General features: G+C 38.6%; 1 protein-coding gene across 2 annotated transcripts; it reads right to left on the bottom strand.

Annotated features, from left to right (window-relative positions):
- Positions 1-7,544: 7,544 nt before the first annotated feature.
- LOC148362773 (MOB kinase activator 2) lies at positions 7,545-17,495 on the bottom strand. Of its 2 annotated transcripts, none has more exons than XM_088340326.1 (5): positions 17,135-17,495; positions 10,842-10,981; positions 10,682-10,778; positions 9,177-9,301; positions 7,545-8,453 (listed from the first exon to the last, which is right to left on the bottom strand). In XM_088340326.1, exons 1-5 carry the CDS (start codon positions 17,209-17,211, stop codon positions 8,197-8,199), a joined length of 696 nt encoding a protein of 231 aa, XP_088196452.1. In that variant the 5' UTR covers positions 17,212-17,495; the 3' UTR covers positions 7,545-8,196. The 2 variants fall into 2 exon arrangements, with proteins under 2 accessions (XP_088196452.1, XP_088196453.1); XM_088340327.1 differs by lacking the exon at positions 17,135-17,495 and adding an exon at positions 16,909-17,096.
- Positions 17,496-18,271: the final 776 nt, after the last annotated feature.

Below are 18,271 nucleotides of genomic sequence, written 5' to 3' on the forward strand. Positions count from 1 at the left end.
TTTTTCATGAGTACACAAGGCTAGAAATGTTATAGGATTTGCGCGATGATTTAATGCATAGTTACAAGAGGAAACTTTTGCCGTAAACGCAAAGCCAAGGCAATGTGGACTTCACAGTGGGTTCAGTCTATTGTAAATAGGAAACCATTTCTACTACAGTTTACAGTCAAGGTGTCAGACCAACAGACCACGTTTTGGCTGTAAATCGCCAAATAATCCTGTATATAGAAGCTTACTGAGCATTCTGTTTCCATTGTTTAAACGCTTCATCATTAAAAGCCACACAACAAACTTTCACCTAAAACAAACTTTTTACCCGGAAGCTCTGGTGAAGCACCTAAAGTAATTTCATTGGGTGAGCGGTAGAATTTGGCAGAGCTATGCACAGGGTAGGACACGCAGACTCCTCGCCAAGTGCCGTCTGCACTGAAGGTAAATACGTTTCTATCCTCGTTTGCAGTATTTTGTGACATTCTTACAAAAAACTTTGCTCACACCCTGTTTGAAACCACTACTTAGTTAAAAATATGACAGTAAAAATGAGCCCCTCAACACTTTTAAGTAACTGCGGGAGGAAAACACATTTTAAGTGGCATATAGATAGATAGATGGATACTTTATTCATCCCAAAAGGGAAATTCACATTTCCAGCAGCATCCCTGAGCTGAGAACAATACAATAATAAAGCAAAAAGAATACAATATACAAATACCCAGTGTGACGTGCAAATGCCCACTGTAGCGTGTTATATAGAATAACTAAATAGTGCTACACAGAATACATATTATATAATAGTGTTTAGTTTGCAATAATCTGTGGTCCTTGCAGCCCTTTGAGACTCCCTGTGATTAAAGGCTAGAAAATTAAACATGACTTGACTATATGGCCCGCGAGCCATAAGTTCCCAACTCCGTTCTTGATGGATCAGATAGGCAGATAAGATACCGGTACATATTTATTTAGATATGGGACACAGGCATTATTATTTCAAAGATTTTATCAAATCATCAAATGTTACACACTAAAATTAGATATGCTGAAGATTTAGCTTTTGTCTGGAGAACGGGTTCGGCGGTTCGGTTGAATTTTGTCTTCAAATATATGGTGTGGCTCTCTCAAAAAAAAATCAAAATATTCTTGCTATTATGGCTCTTTTGTCAAAAGGTTCCCGACCCTTCAGCTAGAAAGGTAGACCCTTTTTTTCTCCAGATAGCTTTTTTTCATCTATATCAAGATATGAAAAAGTGATTCGTTTTGTAAGATTTTTTTTAAATGTTTTTTTTTTATCATTTGTAGATCTATCTAAAAAAGGGGTCTTCAACCCTTTTAAAGACAATAGCTCCCTTTTAATTTTTTTTTCCTAATTGGCGCAAAAGGCACCCAGTTTGAAATGCATTTCTATAATAGTCAAGTCATATTTATTTGTGACGCCCTTAATCACAAAGAGTCTCAAAGGGCTGCATAGACCACAGATTATTGCAAACGACAGACTATTATGACACCAGTTAGATAAAATGTATCCATCTAAAAGGATAGCTGGCTTATCTACATAGATGGATAGCTTTTTTTAATCTATCAATGTCGGTATGGATAAAGAAGCTATCTAGAAAATTAGCTTTTTTGTAACTACGTACAGTAGATAGCCTTCTTAATTAACTATTGATCTATCAGACTGTCGGATAGATTGGCCTATTGATCGATCGGACTGCCGATAATTCTCACTATCATCTGGGATAAGCTATCTAGAAAGATAGTTTTTTATATTTGTCTAAAAAATACTTTTCAGATGTATTCAAAATATCATGTGCCTCCAGGGCTACACATATCCCAATTAGAAAATACTTATTTAAACAACACCTGTACAAAGTTCCTAAATTGTTAGCGACCCATGATCGATGCATCATTGTAACAATATTGAAATAAACATGTATTTAATTTATATTTTCGATTTTAAACCAGTGAACGAAGCAGGTGGACTTTTCAAACTTGTAAACTATTTATGAGCATCCATCAAAAATAAACCCAAACCATTAGGCTACCTCTATCCCAGAACAGCTGATAGGTGACAAATTTCGACCGTGAAGCAGTTTAAATGAACATCTTGTACTCTCAGGTGGTTGATTAAACTGCTAAATTGTTGTCTGGCTGACTGGTACTCAGCACTTTGCCGTATTAAACTCTAATCTCACTTTCCACTGCCAAGGGCCTAAACTCAGCCTCGGCATGTGCTCCACAAAACTCATCCCGCAAATTACCCACATAGTGTTTGCATGTTACCCTTCTGCAGACCGATTACTTAAAAATGTCATCCCAAGGTTATCGTAATTCGTTTGTATTACAGAACAAACTTTATAGCAAATATTGACTTCATCGGTCAAAGGTGAAACTGCCATAACATGCAAGATTTTTAGTACTGAATATGAATAATTTTTATTCATACTTATTATCAAGCATGTTCGATGGCCCAATTTCAACTATTGTATTGTATTATTTTAAAAGAATTACCTTTGAATTCCAAAGTTATAGTTTGCCAAATATTGAATATGATTTATATCGATTTTCTATCCCTGTAATGAACTTGGAGTATTTTAAGATAGATATTTTCGATTATGACCGCTTTAGTAGATGATTACTCCTTTGATAACTATTTACGGTTACACCATTGAGAGACTTTTTAGATAATTAGCTAACATATGACAGTGGAGATATGTGACAAAAGAATTGACAAAAGAAGTATCAATATAATTGGTATGATCAATTTTACTTTATTCATAAATATTTTGAATGCCTTATGGAAATAAACCCTACCTTACTGTTTTTGTTAAACGAAATTAGAGATGTTTTCCCCAATGATTTCGGATCTGGTATCAGAATGTTCACGCGCCGCTGCCTGTCAATCACAAGGTCAGGCTCATTTTTAAAGAACGGGAAGACTCTTTACACCGAAAAATGTGATTGAGGTGCTGTATCTGAGTCAAATCAGGGGGCCCCTCCCGTTACTGGTAACCAAGGAAAATAGGACCATCTGTGTCATGTGGGTGAGCAAACCCCTCCTCAAATAAAACTGCTTGGAGAACGAGTGCCTAAATGGTGCCCCGACGACCCTGGTGGTTAAGGGGGCAGAAAATTAGTGAATTATTTTTCAAACAGCCACTAGAGAGTAGATCATACTCTCTGAGGTAGAGATACATTAAAGGAACAGTGTGTAATATTTAGTGACTGCTCGGGTAGGAAAAAACTTTATTTCAGTTCAAAAAATGATTTGAATACTAGGCAAAAATACATTAACTATTATACTAATGTTATTGTTTATAGAAAATCATATATTGAGAATTTTGTATTTATTTAACATAGTGGAATACATACTTAGTAGTCGCTGCCATGTTTGTCTGGAATCTTGCTGCTACGCTGTGTTCGGTGGCACTGATTTTTGTCCGCATTAGACAATGCAGTGCCATCTAGTGGTCAGAATTCACACACTTTTTTAATATAGATTCTTGCATATCCCTACTTATATAATCGTATGTAAGTAAAGGTCTTATCTCCCATCTCATCTCATTAGCTCCACCGCTTATCCTCAGTAGGGTCGCAGGGGTGCTGGAGCCCATCCCAGCAATCATTGGGCAGTGGGCAGGGGACACCCTGAACTGGTTGCCAGCCAATCGCAGGGCACACAGGGACAGACAACTCGCTCATTCACACCTAGGGACTATTTGGACCGGCCAATCCACCTGAAATGCATGTCTTTGGAATGTGGGAAGAAAGCCACGCAAGCACGTGGAGAACATACGAACTCCGCACAGGAAGTCCGGTAGCTGGATTTGAACCCACAAAGGAGGTTCCTTGGAACTGTGCCCCACATGCGCCGCCGTGCTGCCCTGTAAGATGATATGTAAGTAAAGGTATTAAAGCAAAATACAGAGCATTCTCCATTCGGGCCCTGGTTTTGTGGAATGCTCTTCCCTCTGAGATTCAATCTGCGATCTCAGTGGAACAGTTTAAATCTAGGGTAAAAACACACTTCTATTCTATAGCATATGAAAAACCTATATTTTATGTTGACAATATCTGTGTATTATTTGTTCTTGCAACAACTGTTGCAATCTGGTCATCCTAGAAGGGCGATGACCTCATGTGCGTTCCCTTTTCAAGGTTTCTTCATTTTCCTCATGTTGAGGTTTTTGAGTTTTTCCTTGCCCTCATGTAGGTTTTAGATCAAGGGATGATGTAATAAAGGTCTGTGGTTTGCAATAATTTGTGGTCTGTGCAGCCCTTTTGGACTCTTTGTGATTAAGGGCTATACAAATAAACATGATTTGACATGTATTAACACTTACATAGGGAAGTCTGAAAAGATGTTCTGCTAGTTTTAAATCAAAAGTCAAAAGGTTTTTGCAATATCTACCCCATTTAATTTGGTATTCTGATTAGTATTATACTTGATTTGTGGAATAAGAAATGGGCCACTTAAATCACCTGTTTTCACACATCCACAGTGGCTGATATTTAATCTAAGAGTGCCCCCTGCAGTTGAGCGAAATTGATGCCCGTTGCACACGTCATGTGATAAAAGAATTACAGATAATAGGTGAGCCATGCCACAATTGAACTATGTAATGCTTTGAGAGTAGAAAGAACAATGCGTATGCAGTTTCGATTGGGAAACTTGATTTTTTGGGGGGGGCTCATCTTACTGCGAAGCGACATGTTGAGACCCATGTTCATTTTGAAAAGGGCGTTTTTACATTACTGGTAGATTTCTTCAATACGGGAAAGGAAATATAGCACCTGCATCAGGATTTATAAAGTTAAGCACACAACCACGATAAACTCTGGATACTTTAAGAGGCTCAACTTGTGTTAAGATACTGACCAGTTCAGGATGTACCCCACCTCTCTCCTAAAACCGTCAGTGATAGGCTTTAGCTTCATCTGAGCTTCTAATACAGACAAGCTCAATGGAAAATGGATGACAATCAAGGTTTGCCGTCAGGGGGTCTCAGATGTACATAGGGGCCGCCAGAGCTAAATTGTGAGTGAGGTGAGGCCAAATTGGGGTTTTCCACAAAAATGTTCTGAAAAAAATCATTCCACTGTTTTCAAATACCGTTTTTCAAAATTCCCCACACAAAATACAGTCTAAAAATATAATTAGGAGCCCTGCAACTGGTTGGCAACCAGTTCAGGGTGTCCCCTGCTCACTGCCCAAAGACAGCTAGGATCGGCTCCAGCACCCCCGCGACCCTACTGAGGTTAAGCGGTGCAGATAATGAATGAATATAATTAGGAATTAATACGAAAATCATTCAATCAATGACAGTAAATCCATAATCCGCTGGAGCTGCATTTATTTGTATGTACTGTATTATTTAGTGCCTCCTAGTGGCAGAAATTGTCATTCATTATAAATACAGGTAATGCAGTGATAATATTAGTTTAAATGGGTGGTCGCCCATCCCTCTCCAGGCCAACAATAGTTGAGCAAAATACGTGAACTATCATATAAATAAAACCCAACGTTGAGAAATTTCACTCAGAGGAAGATGACATCATTGTCTGCCATCTTGCTGCTACTGGTAACCTAAAAGGCTGGGCAAAAAAAAAAAGGAAAAACATTTCTTCATGGTCACTTTGAGTCTCCTTCGTTTGTATCTTTTTTGTAATTTTTAGCACTCGTTTTCAATTGCAAGACAGAAAACAGCGAAGTAGACAAAAAATACATACTGTACTTTTGACTTTTTATTAAGGCAAGGCTAAAATTAATAAAACCGACTGACCGCGCTAAGCCACGCCCACCATTGATACGGTATCCATGTATTACACCTGGAACAAATGGGGCGGCTGAAACAATGCGAGTGACTCTTTTGTCGCTATTCCTAATAGCATAGCCAAATCGTTTACTCCTTATTATGTTAACTTATCTCAAAAGACAGTAGAAAAGCTAGGATGGACGACCTAAATCGGCACCCACCGGCTGTCGTCATCCCCACGTGCTGATCGGCAGAGAACAAACATATTCGGATCTATTAATCTATCATCATGAGTGCCGCTGTCGGACCTTCGGGCTGCTTTACGTGCATTTGACTAATGTGGTAATCAGCTGACAGTAATACAGTTTATCCCTGTGCCAGCGGGGGGCGCTGTCCAACAAATCAAGTCATGTTTATTTGTATAGCTGAATCACAAAGAGTCTCAAATGGCACAGGTTATTGCAAACCACAGACTAGTATTACAGACTATTATTACACCATCCCCTGATCTAAAACCTACATGAGGGCAAGGAAAAACTCAAAAACCTCAACATGAGGAAAATGAAGAAACCTTGAGAAGAGACTGCACATGTGGTAATCCCTCTTACAGGATGACCAGGCTGCAATGGATGTTGCAATAACAAATAATACACAGATATTGTCAACAAAAAGTATAGGTTATTCATATGCTATAGAGTAGAACTGTGTTTTAAGCTTAGATTTATACAGTTCCACTGAGATTGCAGATCGGATCTCAGGGGGAAGAGCATTCCACAGCACCGGTGCCCGGATGGAGAACGCTCTTGAACCTGCGTAACTCTTCTTGGCTCTTGGGATCACTAGTAGACCAGCGTTTTCAGAATGAAGGCTCCGGACCGGAAAATAGGGGGAAATTAAATCTGAAAGATATGAGGGGGAAAGTCCATGTATGATTTTGTATAATAATAAGAGAACCTTGAAATCACATCTTAGGGTAACAAGGAGCCAATGCAGGTTTGCCAAAATTGGGGTGATGTGATCGGACTTTCTTGTCTTAGTTAAAAGCCTCGCTGCAGCATTTTGTACCAGCTGAATGCTCTTGATTTTGGACTTTGGGAGACCGGAGAGTAGTGCATTACAGTAACCGAGACGGGAAGTAACAAGCGCGTGAATTATAATCCCCGCATCCGACTGAGACAGCATAGGACAAATTTTAGCAATGTTGCGAAGATGGAAGAAAGCTGTTCCTGTAATATTCTTTACGTGTGTTTGAAAGGACAGATCAGGGTCAAATATGACACATAAGTTTTTAACTGAGTCACTCTGGGTGATATGACATTTGTCAATGTTCACAGCAGTTTTTGTGAACAAGTCACGGCATTTAGATGGACCAATAACTAACATTTCGGTCTTTTCAGAGTTAAGGCGCAAGAAGTTGAGGGACATCCACTCTTTTATTTCAGTGAGGCAGGCCTCCAAATTTCCACAGTTTAGTGTGGCAGATTCCTCCAACAGAAGATATAGTTGAGTGTCATCTGCATAGCAATGGAAACTGATATTATACTTGCAAATAAAATCACCTAATGGAAGCATGTAAATGCTGAAAAGAAGGGGGCCAAGTACTGAACCCTGCGGAACACCACAGGTAACGCTAAAGGGCTCGTATGTCATTTTGCCATATTTAACACAGTGCGTCATATCTGAGAGGTAAGATCTAAACTATAGGAGGACAGTTCCTGAGAGACCAATCCATTTTTCCAACTGTTCTAGTAAGATATTCACAATGAACAGTTTTCAGTTTCAACAGGCTAAACGTTTCTACACATACTGTTTATTTTTTCAGGCAAGTGTTTCTGGCACAAGAACATATACAAACAAGTCATTTCATACATCACTCAGCAGAGAATATACTGTGAGTGAATAACACATTCTTGACAACGTTTAATCACATTTAATGTCGGTTGTACATGTTTGAAAAAATTATGATTTCACTGGATCATCACTTGAAGGAACTGTGTGTATTATTTAGGGCCTCCTTGTGGTAAAAACTTCCTTAATTACAAAAACATTGATTTAAATAATGAGCAAAAATCCATGAACTTTTGTACAAACATGCATTTTTGAAATGCTCGAAGTTTGAGAAATTTGCATTTATTTTACATATCATGAGTCTCACCGAGGGGGATCCGACATAATTGTTTGGCATTTTGCTTCTACGGGTACCCAAAAACCCCACGAAAGGCCGGGCAAAAGATGGTGCGGTTTGGTCAGCGTCTCCGTAATTTGTGCTTTTTAGCGACAACTAGTGGTCAAATAATACACATTGCCCCTGTAGATCCCTCGATTTGGTCCGTTTCTCTTTCAATTAAATAATATCTTGGCTTCATAATGACCAGCAAAATTTCAATCACGTCATAAAATATTTACACAACAGGACCTGGCACGGCTTTCAAAAAAGTATTTTATATTATTTCTTGTCCAAAGTTCCCTCCTGCAGTCCCAGAACCATGATAAGATCCTGCAACGGTTCAGTGTCCTCGGCATCAAGCAAGGCATGCTGCCGGCAGAACAGCAAGAGGTGAGAGAAAAGCGTGTTGAGGTGCGCGTGCAGGCCGAGCGCGTGCGTTTGGCGGAAATGAGACCAGTAAATGTGGGCCAGTGTCCTGAACAGCAATAAAAACACCTTTTGCACCAGGAAGATGAAGCCATTGGGGAACACAGAGCCTGAAATTCAAAGGGTGAGTAAATGAGAAGGATTCGGGGACAAACAACTAAGTTACAATGTTAAAGGAATTTCAAGGCACACCATCAAACAAATGTGTCAAAGAATAAATCCTGTAATGATGATTGTTTCACTAAAATAATAACTGTGAAATCTGGAAACGTTTAGTGAAACTGAAAGTAATGATGTCAAATGTTGACACAGTGTTCTGCTTGTATGAAGTTGGTAAAGAAGTTTTGTCATTACTTACTACCATCTGTCTTTGATACTTGGTTCTAATGTTGGCTCAGAGTAATTTGAGGTTTTTGGCTGGCTCGATCATGGATATGACATCACTGTTTGGTGTATTTGGCCCCCACATTTTATTTTTGCTACATGAAATCCAAATGGTGCTCAAAAAGTAGGGCTCGTACGGGTGCTTGAAATCCTTGAAAACGCCTGATTTTGAATGTTGTGTTTTTAAGGATTGAGAAGTGCTTGAATTTTGGGTGAAGTGCTTGTAAATACTTGAAATTTGTTGCCGTGTTGCACAACAAGTCTGCTTAAAAATGACACTGACGGCTCACTGGTGGCTTTGCTTTGCCGTTGTATTCCTTCTCTTGTGACTTCTCACACAGGACTTTTTTTTTAATTGTACTGGAGAAGTTGGCCATCAAAAATGGGAACTGACCCTGAAAGTCATCAAAGGTGCCTTGAAAGTTACCATGTCGATTCGTGGCTAGTACCTGCTTTTGTCGGGAACACTTCTTCATCGGTTAGTAGGTCCTGGATGTAGGACATGGCATAGTCAAAGTACAGAGGTGCAGAACATTTTAGCTTCCTGCCGTGATCGTCAGTCCAAAAATAAACTCTAGGAAGAGAAAATGTTACAAATCAGATTGGACAAGTTGAAATAGTATGTCTCAATTTGATGATACCCCCGCTGCATTCACCACACTACATCTTTTTTAAACTCCCCCTGATTCATGACCAATAAACTTTTGTACACTTACTGGCTTGTGATAACAGACCTAGTTACAGTGCTGTGAAAAAGTATTTGCCCCCTTCCATATTTATAACTCGCAAAGGTTTCAGATAATAAAAAAAAAATTATATCACTAAAAGGCAAACCCCCAAAAATACAAAATGGATTTTTGAAATATCAATTTAATTTATAAAGGCACAAAAAAAAAAAAACTATTTTGCCCTATGAACAAGTAATTGCCTAATAGTGAGAAGGGCAATCTTTGTCAGCGATAACAGAAATCCAAACGTCTGCGGTAATGAGTCTTACAACAATGCGGAAACATTTTGGCCCACTCTTCTTTGCAAAATTGTTTCAAATCTGCCCTTTCGATTGATTTTTTTGTGCCTTGATAAATCGAATCAACATTTGAAAACTGCATCTAGTATTTCCTAGGGTTGTCTCAATGTGATTATAAAATAGCTTTGATAATGTGAAACCTTTGGTGAGTGAAAAATATGCAAAAAAAAAACCCATCATTTTTGTTTGTTTTTCCAGGCATTTCACTGCATGTTAAATTTATTTTCCTGAGTTAAAAAAAATGCTCCATTTAACCTTTTCTTTTCTTTTTCTTTGGGAAAATAAGACAAAAATAATCCATAAAAGCAAACTATTATGTCACTAAACAAAATTATATTTAAAACATTGTTAAGCAAGATTATCTGAGAATTTGCTTATTTTATGCTGGATGTTCTCTTATGTTTTCAGCAGAATGATAAAATGAAATTAAATAATGAGAACATCATAAGCAAAATAACAGGTCAAAAATAGTGGCCCAATTTTAATTATTGTCATTATTTTAAATTATTAATATCATCCTTGTATCCCTTAATATTTCTGTATTTGGTCCTTAGAGGAAAAAGCTTTGACACTTTTGTATTCCGTCATATTTTAATGTGTATTCAGTCTTAACCGTTAATTTCAGTAAGAACGTGAAAAAAATGTGAAAATAGATAAGCTTTAAAGCGAATAACTGTCCCTAGAGCACACATAAAAATATACTATAAAAATCAGCTCACGGATAGGCGGGGGGATTTACTGCATGTTTCTAAATTTTTCCTTCACGCCTCACTTGGTTTCACCTTTTTATGTGGTAGTGGCATTGGAAGCAACGATAGGCATAAAATACACCTGACTTTTAAAGGTTCACCTCACAAAGTAACGAGGGCGTAAATAACCATATTATCTGACGTCTCCATTTCACAGCGCCCTGCACCGTTAACTCACGTGTCGCCCGGTCCACAGGCAATCGGGCAGGTGCTTGGGGTGCAGAATTCTGACAGCGCGCTGGAGAACAGGTTTATGTGCTTGAAAAATGACACGGCTGCGGATAGAGGGGAAAAAATGAAACTCGGCGTCGTTTTGAAGCGAGCAAAAATTCGCTTACTGTTGCTGGCCAGCCACTCGCATTTGTCCACGCCGGGCGGTAGCGTCGTGAGAGCGCACATGTCAATGTGGTTAATGTGCTGGCACGCGTACTCCTGCTGGAGGTATGGTCGCATTTCCAGGATGTTGTTGTTGATCCCCCTTTGAAAGACAGTGCAGAGGTTATGTGGGCACTGGTTGTGGCCTCAAGCAACTTAATATACGGTCAAATTCCGGACTATAAGCCGCAACTTTTGTCACAAGCTTTCAACCATGCGGCTTATGCAACTATGCGGCTAACTCTGCATTTTTTCTAATGGCCGCCAAGGGGGCCCGAGCAGTAAAGGTAGGAGTGAGACAGGTGTGTCGAGGAAGACTCAAGTTTAATGTAACTTTGGGTTTTATGCATGAATAAAACTAGCATGGACAAATACTCATCATTGAAAAGGTGTCAAAAGAGGAGCGTTAACTACCAAATTGGGAATCATTTCACTAGTCTGTGTATTTGTAAACGGAAACATTGTGGCAAAACGACCAAATTACAAGAAGCAACGTCGAATGTTTAAGCCAGATATTTAACTGTCGGCAGTGTGTTTTGGAGTAAATATTTTACACGGCTGTATTCTATGGATTGTCCTTGATGTAACAGCCATTTCCGCACACATTCAAAGAGGTTGAAGACGGCCAAGTATATTTTGAAATTGTCCTCATATCTTGAATCCCAAGAGTTTAAGCTTTCCAATGATATGTGGCATGATGTATTGTGGTGACTGGTGACAACGTACAGACACGTATTTGTTTATCCAAACTCCGGCAGCCCATCGGCGGGCTGTCAGAACATTAAGGGCTTAAGGTTCCGTATATTAATAAAAATCAAGTCATGTTTATTTGTATAGCCCTTAATCACAAAGAGTCAAAAAGGATTTTACTGTGCTTTTTGTCTTTAGCCTCATGCCTGGTCTTTCTAAGAATATGTTACAATCCTCACATGTCCTTTTATTTTATTTTTCATAAGAAATGTAAGGATACCTAAAGTGTCTTTTGTTCGATAAAAATGCATTTTTATTCAAAATTACCCTGAGATATTCCATAGAAATGGTCCCCAAGGATATCAAAGGTGGGGTGCATTGTTTGAGGTGTCCTTAAAAAAATCAAATCTAAATATTTTCTCTATTAAGTATGTGTGAACTATGCCCAACTGAGTTCAAAAAGCCACCGCGCTTGTCTGCTTTCATGCTCACTAATACGATCTATACATTAGACAACCGCTTTTCTCCCCATAAAAATGTCTACTTATTTAAAAAAAAAACAACAAACATCTGGACTCAAGACTAGTATTTCAGTCTGCAGCTGGTTTATCTTGAACCGAGACTACAGTAAGTCTTTGTGCGTGAATAAACCGCTCCAACAATAGCATTAGATTTCTGCTTTTTAATATTTTGAAGAAAGAAAGCACAAAAACACCTACCACTATTTAATGTCAAATGGTTGGATTTAATTTAATTTATTAGATTTAATAAATTAAATCTAACTAGAATGATCAGTTGTAGAGATGGGAATTCCGACTCTTTTTAGAAACTTTTTGGGCTTGCCTCACTGTATTATTTTGAATGACTTAAAAAGGGGAAAAGATAAATCCAAATTAATACTTAAATGTTAACACTGAAACACAGGATACAATATGTATCTGCTTTTATCATACTTACAGCAAAGCTGTTGCGAAAAATCACATTACGTCGAAGGAATGAAAGTGGGAGGGGTGCTGGAGAGTGACGTCATGCTCCTCCTCACGTTTTTTTTGTTTCTATTTGTTAGTGTAGCATGAAAACGGTGAAAGTAAGAATAGGCCTGCTTCAAGTACAGTCCAAATGCCAATCCAATCCCCAGGAAGGATGAAAAAAAGACTTTATCCGAGTGTGTCTATGGAGTGCACGCAACTTGCATGTCCATAATAAAGGAGCTTGACAGAGGCTGCAATACTAATGCAATCAAGAGTTTGCAGGTGCAAGTAAAAAAGTTATAAATCCTGTACAGCTCCTTTTAAAGGGACAGTGTGTAACATTTAATTTAAATAATGGGCAAATATACATTAACCATACCAATTTTTATTTTTACAAATATTCATAGGTCGAGAAATGTGTATTTTGTCTGGCATCTTGCTGCTACGCTGTGCTTACTTGGCATTGGTTTTCATTCGCATTAGACAATACAGTACCATCAAGTGGTCCAATTTCACACAATGCACTTTTAACAGCTATTGCCCTGTCTCTCTATGATCCGTTTTTACAATTCTCATGTTTACTCTTGTTTTATATATTTTTAAAGAAACTTAAACAATACCAAAAATGTAACCTACTGTATGTGGGAAAACAAATGCCTTTTTTAGAGTATTTCATCGAGAATATTCCCCTAACACTTTAACTAATACACATCATGTTCCAAATAGACAATCCTAATTCAAACCATTTCTAATTGATTCAAAATGTTAAGTCAGAAAAACCGCTTTGCGCAATAACACCCAATCCTTTTCCTTTTTAAATTTGAGCATCCTCTTCAAAAATCTATTCCAGGGGTCAAATTCTTTGTTGTATGTGAAAAAAATTGCAATTTTCTGAGCAGTATTCAGGTCAGTTCAATAGAGAATAACAGATAGGTAGTTGTTTTATAGAACCTTCTAATAACTATTGCACCTCACCAGCAACACCATCGTCCTACACTTGAAGTGCAACAAATATAAACAGTATACAATTTAATAGAATGGCAATCAGCAGTAAACAATAGTGAGTTTAATAAATTAAATCTAACTAGAATGATCAGTTGTAGAGATGGGAATTCTGACTCTTTTTAGAAACCTTTTTTGGCTTGCCTCACTGTATTATTTTGAATGACTTAAAAAGGGGAAAAGATAAATCCAAATTAATACTTAAATGTTAACACTGAAACTCAGGATACAAAAATAACGTTTGTATGAATGTAGAAAGAAAATGATCAGATAAAAAACTGTTCCAATCTTTTTATGCTCAACAAATTCAAATAAAAAAACACAGAATCCCTGAAAAAAAATGCATTTTGACCAATCACTAGAGTAAAAGAGCCTGCCAAAGGAAACTGGCTTTCGATTGGTGGGTAGCCGGCTCCCACCTCCAAGAGCCGGTTCATAGAGCCATTTTGTTTGCCAACGACACGAGCCGGTTGTGACTCAGCCCTCAATTACCTTTTCTTTCAGCGCATCAGTAAATACTATATTGGTAATAGCTATCTAACTTTATGGTAGTGGCTATTTTGAATGGTAACATGATCTGAAAAGACAATTCTTCGGAGACCGAAAAACCTCGCCGCTGAATGACAGGCATGCAGAGAAATGCCGCCGTTGGCGTACCCCAGCCAAAGTAATGCGCAGCTTTTGACCCTCAATGATAACATTATTGTAACGGCGGATTAATTTATGAGTTAGATTACACTGTTACTTAAAGATTAACGCCGTTACGTAATTTCATTATTCCCAACACTGGCGATTACTATGTTGATACTATGTCACTGTTAATACCCAGGTGTGATTATTAGAAATGGGGTCAAATAGTCACTCAACCACTAAAACACCTACTGGTGATCTACTAATATGAATTGTAGGCTATTTTTTTTTAAAATACTTTTGGAAGAATTGATGCCAGTCAGAAATCAAGTTTCCTAGAAAATTGCAATGACAAGTGAGATATTTTAGACACTACCTGGTGCTCACAAGCACCATATTTGTTAACCTTGATCTGTACAAATTGTATTTCAAAGCCTGGAACACACTTTATCATCAATGTGAACCATCCATCCATTAACTGCACTGCTTATACTCACTAAGGTCACGGGGGGCACTGGAGCCTATCGCAGCTATCTCTTGGCTGTGGGCAGGGGACACCCTGCACCGGTTCCCAGCCATTCACAGCAAACTAATCAAATAAAAACTGTTGATACAGCATTAACAAAGTGCGGCTACTGTATTTGTCTAGTGTGATCACATAAAGTATTTGCCCAAAACTATTGACGATTATTAGCGAAAACATGTTGCTGGTGATAATAATAATAATCTTACTTTGCACTATAAGGAGAATCCCTCCAGTTCCATTTTACTATTGCATAATGATAATAAAGGCCATTTTATTCTATTCCATTCAATTATATTGTATTCTATTATGTCCTCAAAAAATAAACCACTCTCCTGTTAAACCTTAGGGACAGTGACAAAAGTCAAATTTGAATACTGTACATGCAAAGCAATGAGCTGGGCTGCAGCAAAAACATGCTTTTGCATGTTATATTCTATTTCCAGAAAGCACATTATGATTAGCATGTCTGCTAAGTTTGACACTCCATTGAGCTTTCAATGAGTTCTAAAAAATATTTTATCTTTTTGTTTTTGAGGGAGGGGGTGAGAGATTATCTTTTATCCGCAATGCAATCGTACAGCTGCCATACCTCTTAGACAGCAGCTGGGCATTCACTTGCTCTGAACTCCCCTTCTTACTATGTTTTCTGTCGAGGCTTTTGTTTCTTGTCTAGGGAATGAGCTCAATGTTAAGGTCAAAAGAATACAATCCACCTTTGTAGTTTGGCCTAATTTTACATTTTTCAAAAAATCTTAAATGTATGCTGTAGTGAAGTGTAATATATATCCTGATTATCCATGTGGAAGACACATTACAAATACCCAAATATATTATCTAGCGAAGAAATACTGTATTGTTGGTTTATCCACAGGGAAAATTTCAAAAATATGACAAAGTGCTACCTGATTGCCATCTAACAGACGTAGCAATATAGCTTGCCAGAATTGCTGGGATTCTTTGCCGTCGTTATGTCTTACATTTAGGTTGCTAGGCAGGGTAAACTCAGGACCTCATGTCTTGCATTCACAATTGAATTTCAATAAAATAATATAAAAGGATTGTCCAATGAAAATAATTAGTGTTGTGACTTAGAGTTGCGATACTTTGTTTAAACACAGTATGGTGCCAAATTAATGCTATTTTCAAAAATTTCCCCCAAAATGTACATAACAGTACAGTAAGCTTTCATTTATCGTGTATAGTTCCAAAAAGAACCCGGGAGAGGCAAACTCCATGAAGCCCAAACCTTGATTTTTAAAAAAAATTGTACAGTTAAATACAGAATACAATGAAACAAAAAAAAAGCCCTTTTACTGGCTCAAGCATTTGTTTAGTCTTAGAAATGAACTGTAAATACTTTTATTTGTGGATTTTTTTTAAATAATAACCATTGTACCGTTTAATAATAATGCATTGTAGACTTTTTAGCCAAAAATAATGCAGAACACAACGCAAGATGCAAATCTGTTATGTAGCAAAACCATGAAAAGAAGACCGTATCATACCGAAGGTTCACTCTACATTACACAAAAAGAAGACTTTTCCTTGATTTATTAAGGACAAAAGTAACCCATTGATCAGCTGTTGAAAACACCCCCTTAACCTCCCAATGATCAACTATTGTTTTCGGAATGTACCCAAAATATGGGTTGACATTCTATTTTTAACCATGCTTGTTTTATTATGGTTTCAGATGAGATGGGACCTCTCCTGCATAGTTTTGAGTTGTGGGAGGAAGTCAGAGTAACCACAGAGAACCCACAAAAGCACGGGAAAAGATGCAGACAGGGATCGAATCAAGAACCTCACAACTGTGGGGTAGGTCTGGTGATGACTTAACCACGATGCTGCACCATTATGGTAAGTTTTAAAGATGGTCCAGTAAGATTGTCTCACTTAGTTGAATTCTGCCAATTTGATACTTGATTATATTGTGAAATTAAAAAGTCTTAAAGAGGATAACGCTTAGATCTCAACTGAGAGGCAAAGTGCATATTTTGGTAACCCCTAGTTTAAATTTTTCCGAAGAACTTAGCTGCCTGGTAGAAGGAAATGGAGCGAACATCCTGTCCTCCCTGGACGGACATCTTTTCCTTGAACCCCTAAAAGGCCTCTGCGTCTGTAGTGGCGGTCTACTCACATGCACACATCAGACCCACAACTCTTGTGTTTGTCCACAAACACATAGCGCAAGAGGTGACTCGTGTTTACCTTTGCCTGCTGTCCTCTCACCAGGGTGGAATCAACAGCGTGTATCCCAAGAGCAAACATTTGCGCTGTAAATTCAACTCCCTGCTTTCGCTTTGTACTCATCGTCTGCTTGAGGAATCCACTGATGCCATCGCGAAAGTATGCGACATTTCGTACGGAAGCCTCTCTAGAGAGCCTTCCTTTTTTTCCCTGTTTTTAAGAAAGTAAACACAAGAGCATAACTTACAGTTTGCCATCGCAGATGTCAGGAGGAGCCTTGCTGTCCGCTTTGGTGGTGGTGGGGTAACTATGGCAACCCCCCATGGCGGAGAGCTAAGAACAGAGCCAACCACTAGTTTCCATCCCAGCGCACCAATATGTGCATACTTTTTTTGCACTTCTGCTAACACAGATTATAGATCCACACAGCTGGAGAATACTCACACCCCCCCTTTTTTGACAACTTAGTTAGCCCAGGGGAGGAAAAAAGAAAAAGTCCCAAGAGTTGAAGATCGCTTCCAGCTGTCCGACTACAGTCGCGTGTGTAGTTGAGCGTTGTATGTGTGAGTGAGTTTGTCTTCTTTGTCTGTAGTCCCACGCCCCGCAAGCGCCGCCTCCTCGGCTACGAGCGGACAGGCAGGTTTCTCCAACACTAGTTGAAATACTCCTCCCCTTCCCCTTTCTACAACGCGCACATGTGATTGTGTGTGGTTGTGTGTGAGGAGCAGATGCACATGACAAAGTAAAGGCGACTCCAACGAGAGTAGGGACAACTGGTCTGTTTGTTGACTGTGTGACAAGTTGACAAAACATTTCTGCGTAAAAATATGCAATCAACTGACCTTAAAATAAGCAACATGCCAGTGTCGATGAGCATGCCATTCAAACTGAATTTTCCCTTTCCGTGTGCCGGTGCTAAGCTGTGGAAGATCATAAGACATTTGGGTGACCATCATGGTCTTGGCAAAAAGATAACATTTTCAGTCTTTTAAGCAAAGGTGAACTGAAAGGATCAGGGATCTCCAGCATGGTACCCATGGGCAGCAGGTAGCCCTCCATGACCACCTGAGTAACCCACGATTTTGAAAATACATAATGGGTCACTGTAATTTTCTTGGCAATTTGATCTCAAACTGCCCTGATGTTTGGTGTTTGACTGAGCCTATTTTAACCTCTGGTAATAACATAGTAGCAACATAGTAATCATGTTATTTCGGAAATGCAAATCAAACTGGTAGCCCTTCGCGCTAATCAGTAACAAAAAGTAGCTCTCAGCTTCAAAAACGTTTGCGATCCCTGCAATGGATTGTCCATGTTCACTGTACTGCAATGGAGAAAAGTAAGCTGTGGCTCATTTGCATTATGTAGAACCACCCTCTCAAAA

This window comes from Urocampus carinirostris, chromosome 7 (genome assembly GCF_059441175.1).
Source record: "Urocampus carinirostris isolate Australia breed hairy pipefish chromosome 7, RoL_Ucar_1.0, whole genome shotgun sequence".
NCBI classification, from domain to species: Eukaryota; Metazoa; Chordata; class Actinopteri; order Syngnathiformes; family Syngnathidae; genus Urocampus; species Urocampus carinirostris.

Excerpts from the sequence above, each read along its gene's own strand:
- LOC148362773 (XM_088340326.1), bottom strand. The coding sequence starts at position 17,211 with ATGGGGGGTTGCCATAGTTACCCCACCACCACCAAAGCGGACAGCAAG. Across the intron at positions 10,779-10,841 it reads CGAGTGGCTGGCCAGCAACA|CCGTGTCATTTTTCAAGCAC; the intron begins GTAAGCGAATTT and ends CTCTATCCGCAG. Across the intron at positions 8,454-9,176 it reads AGTGTTCCCGACAAAAGCAG|GCTCTGTGTTCCCCAATGGC; the intron begins GTACTAGCCACG and ends TTTGAATTTCAG.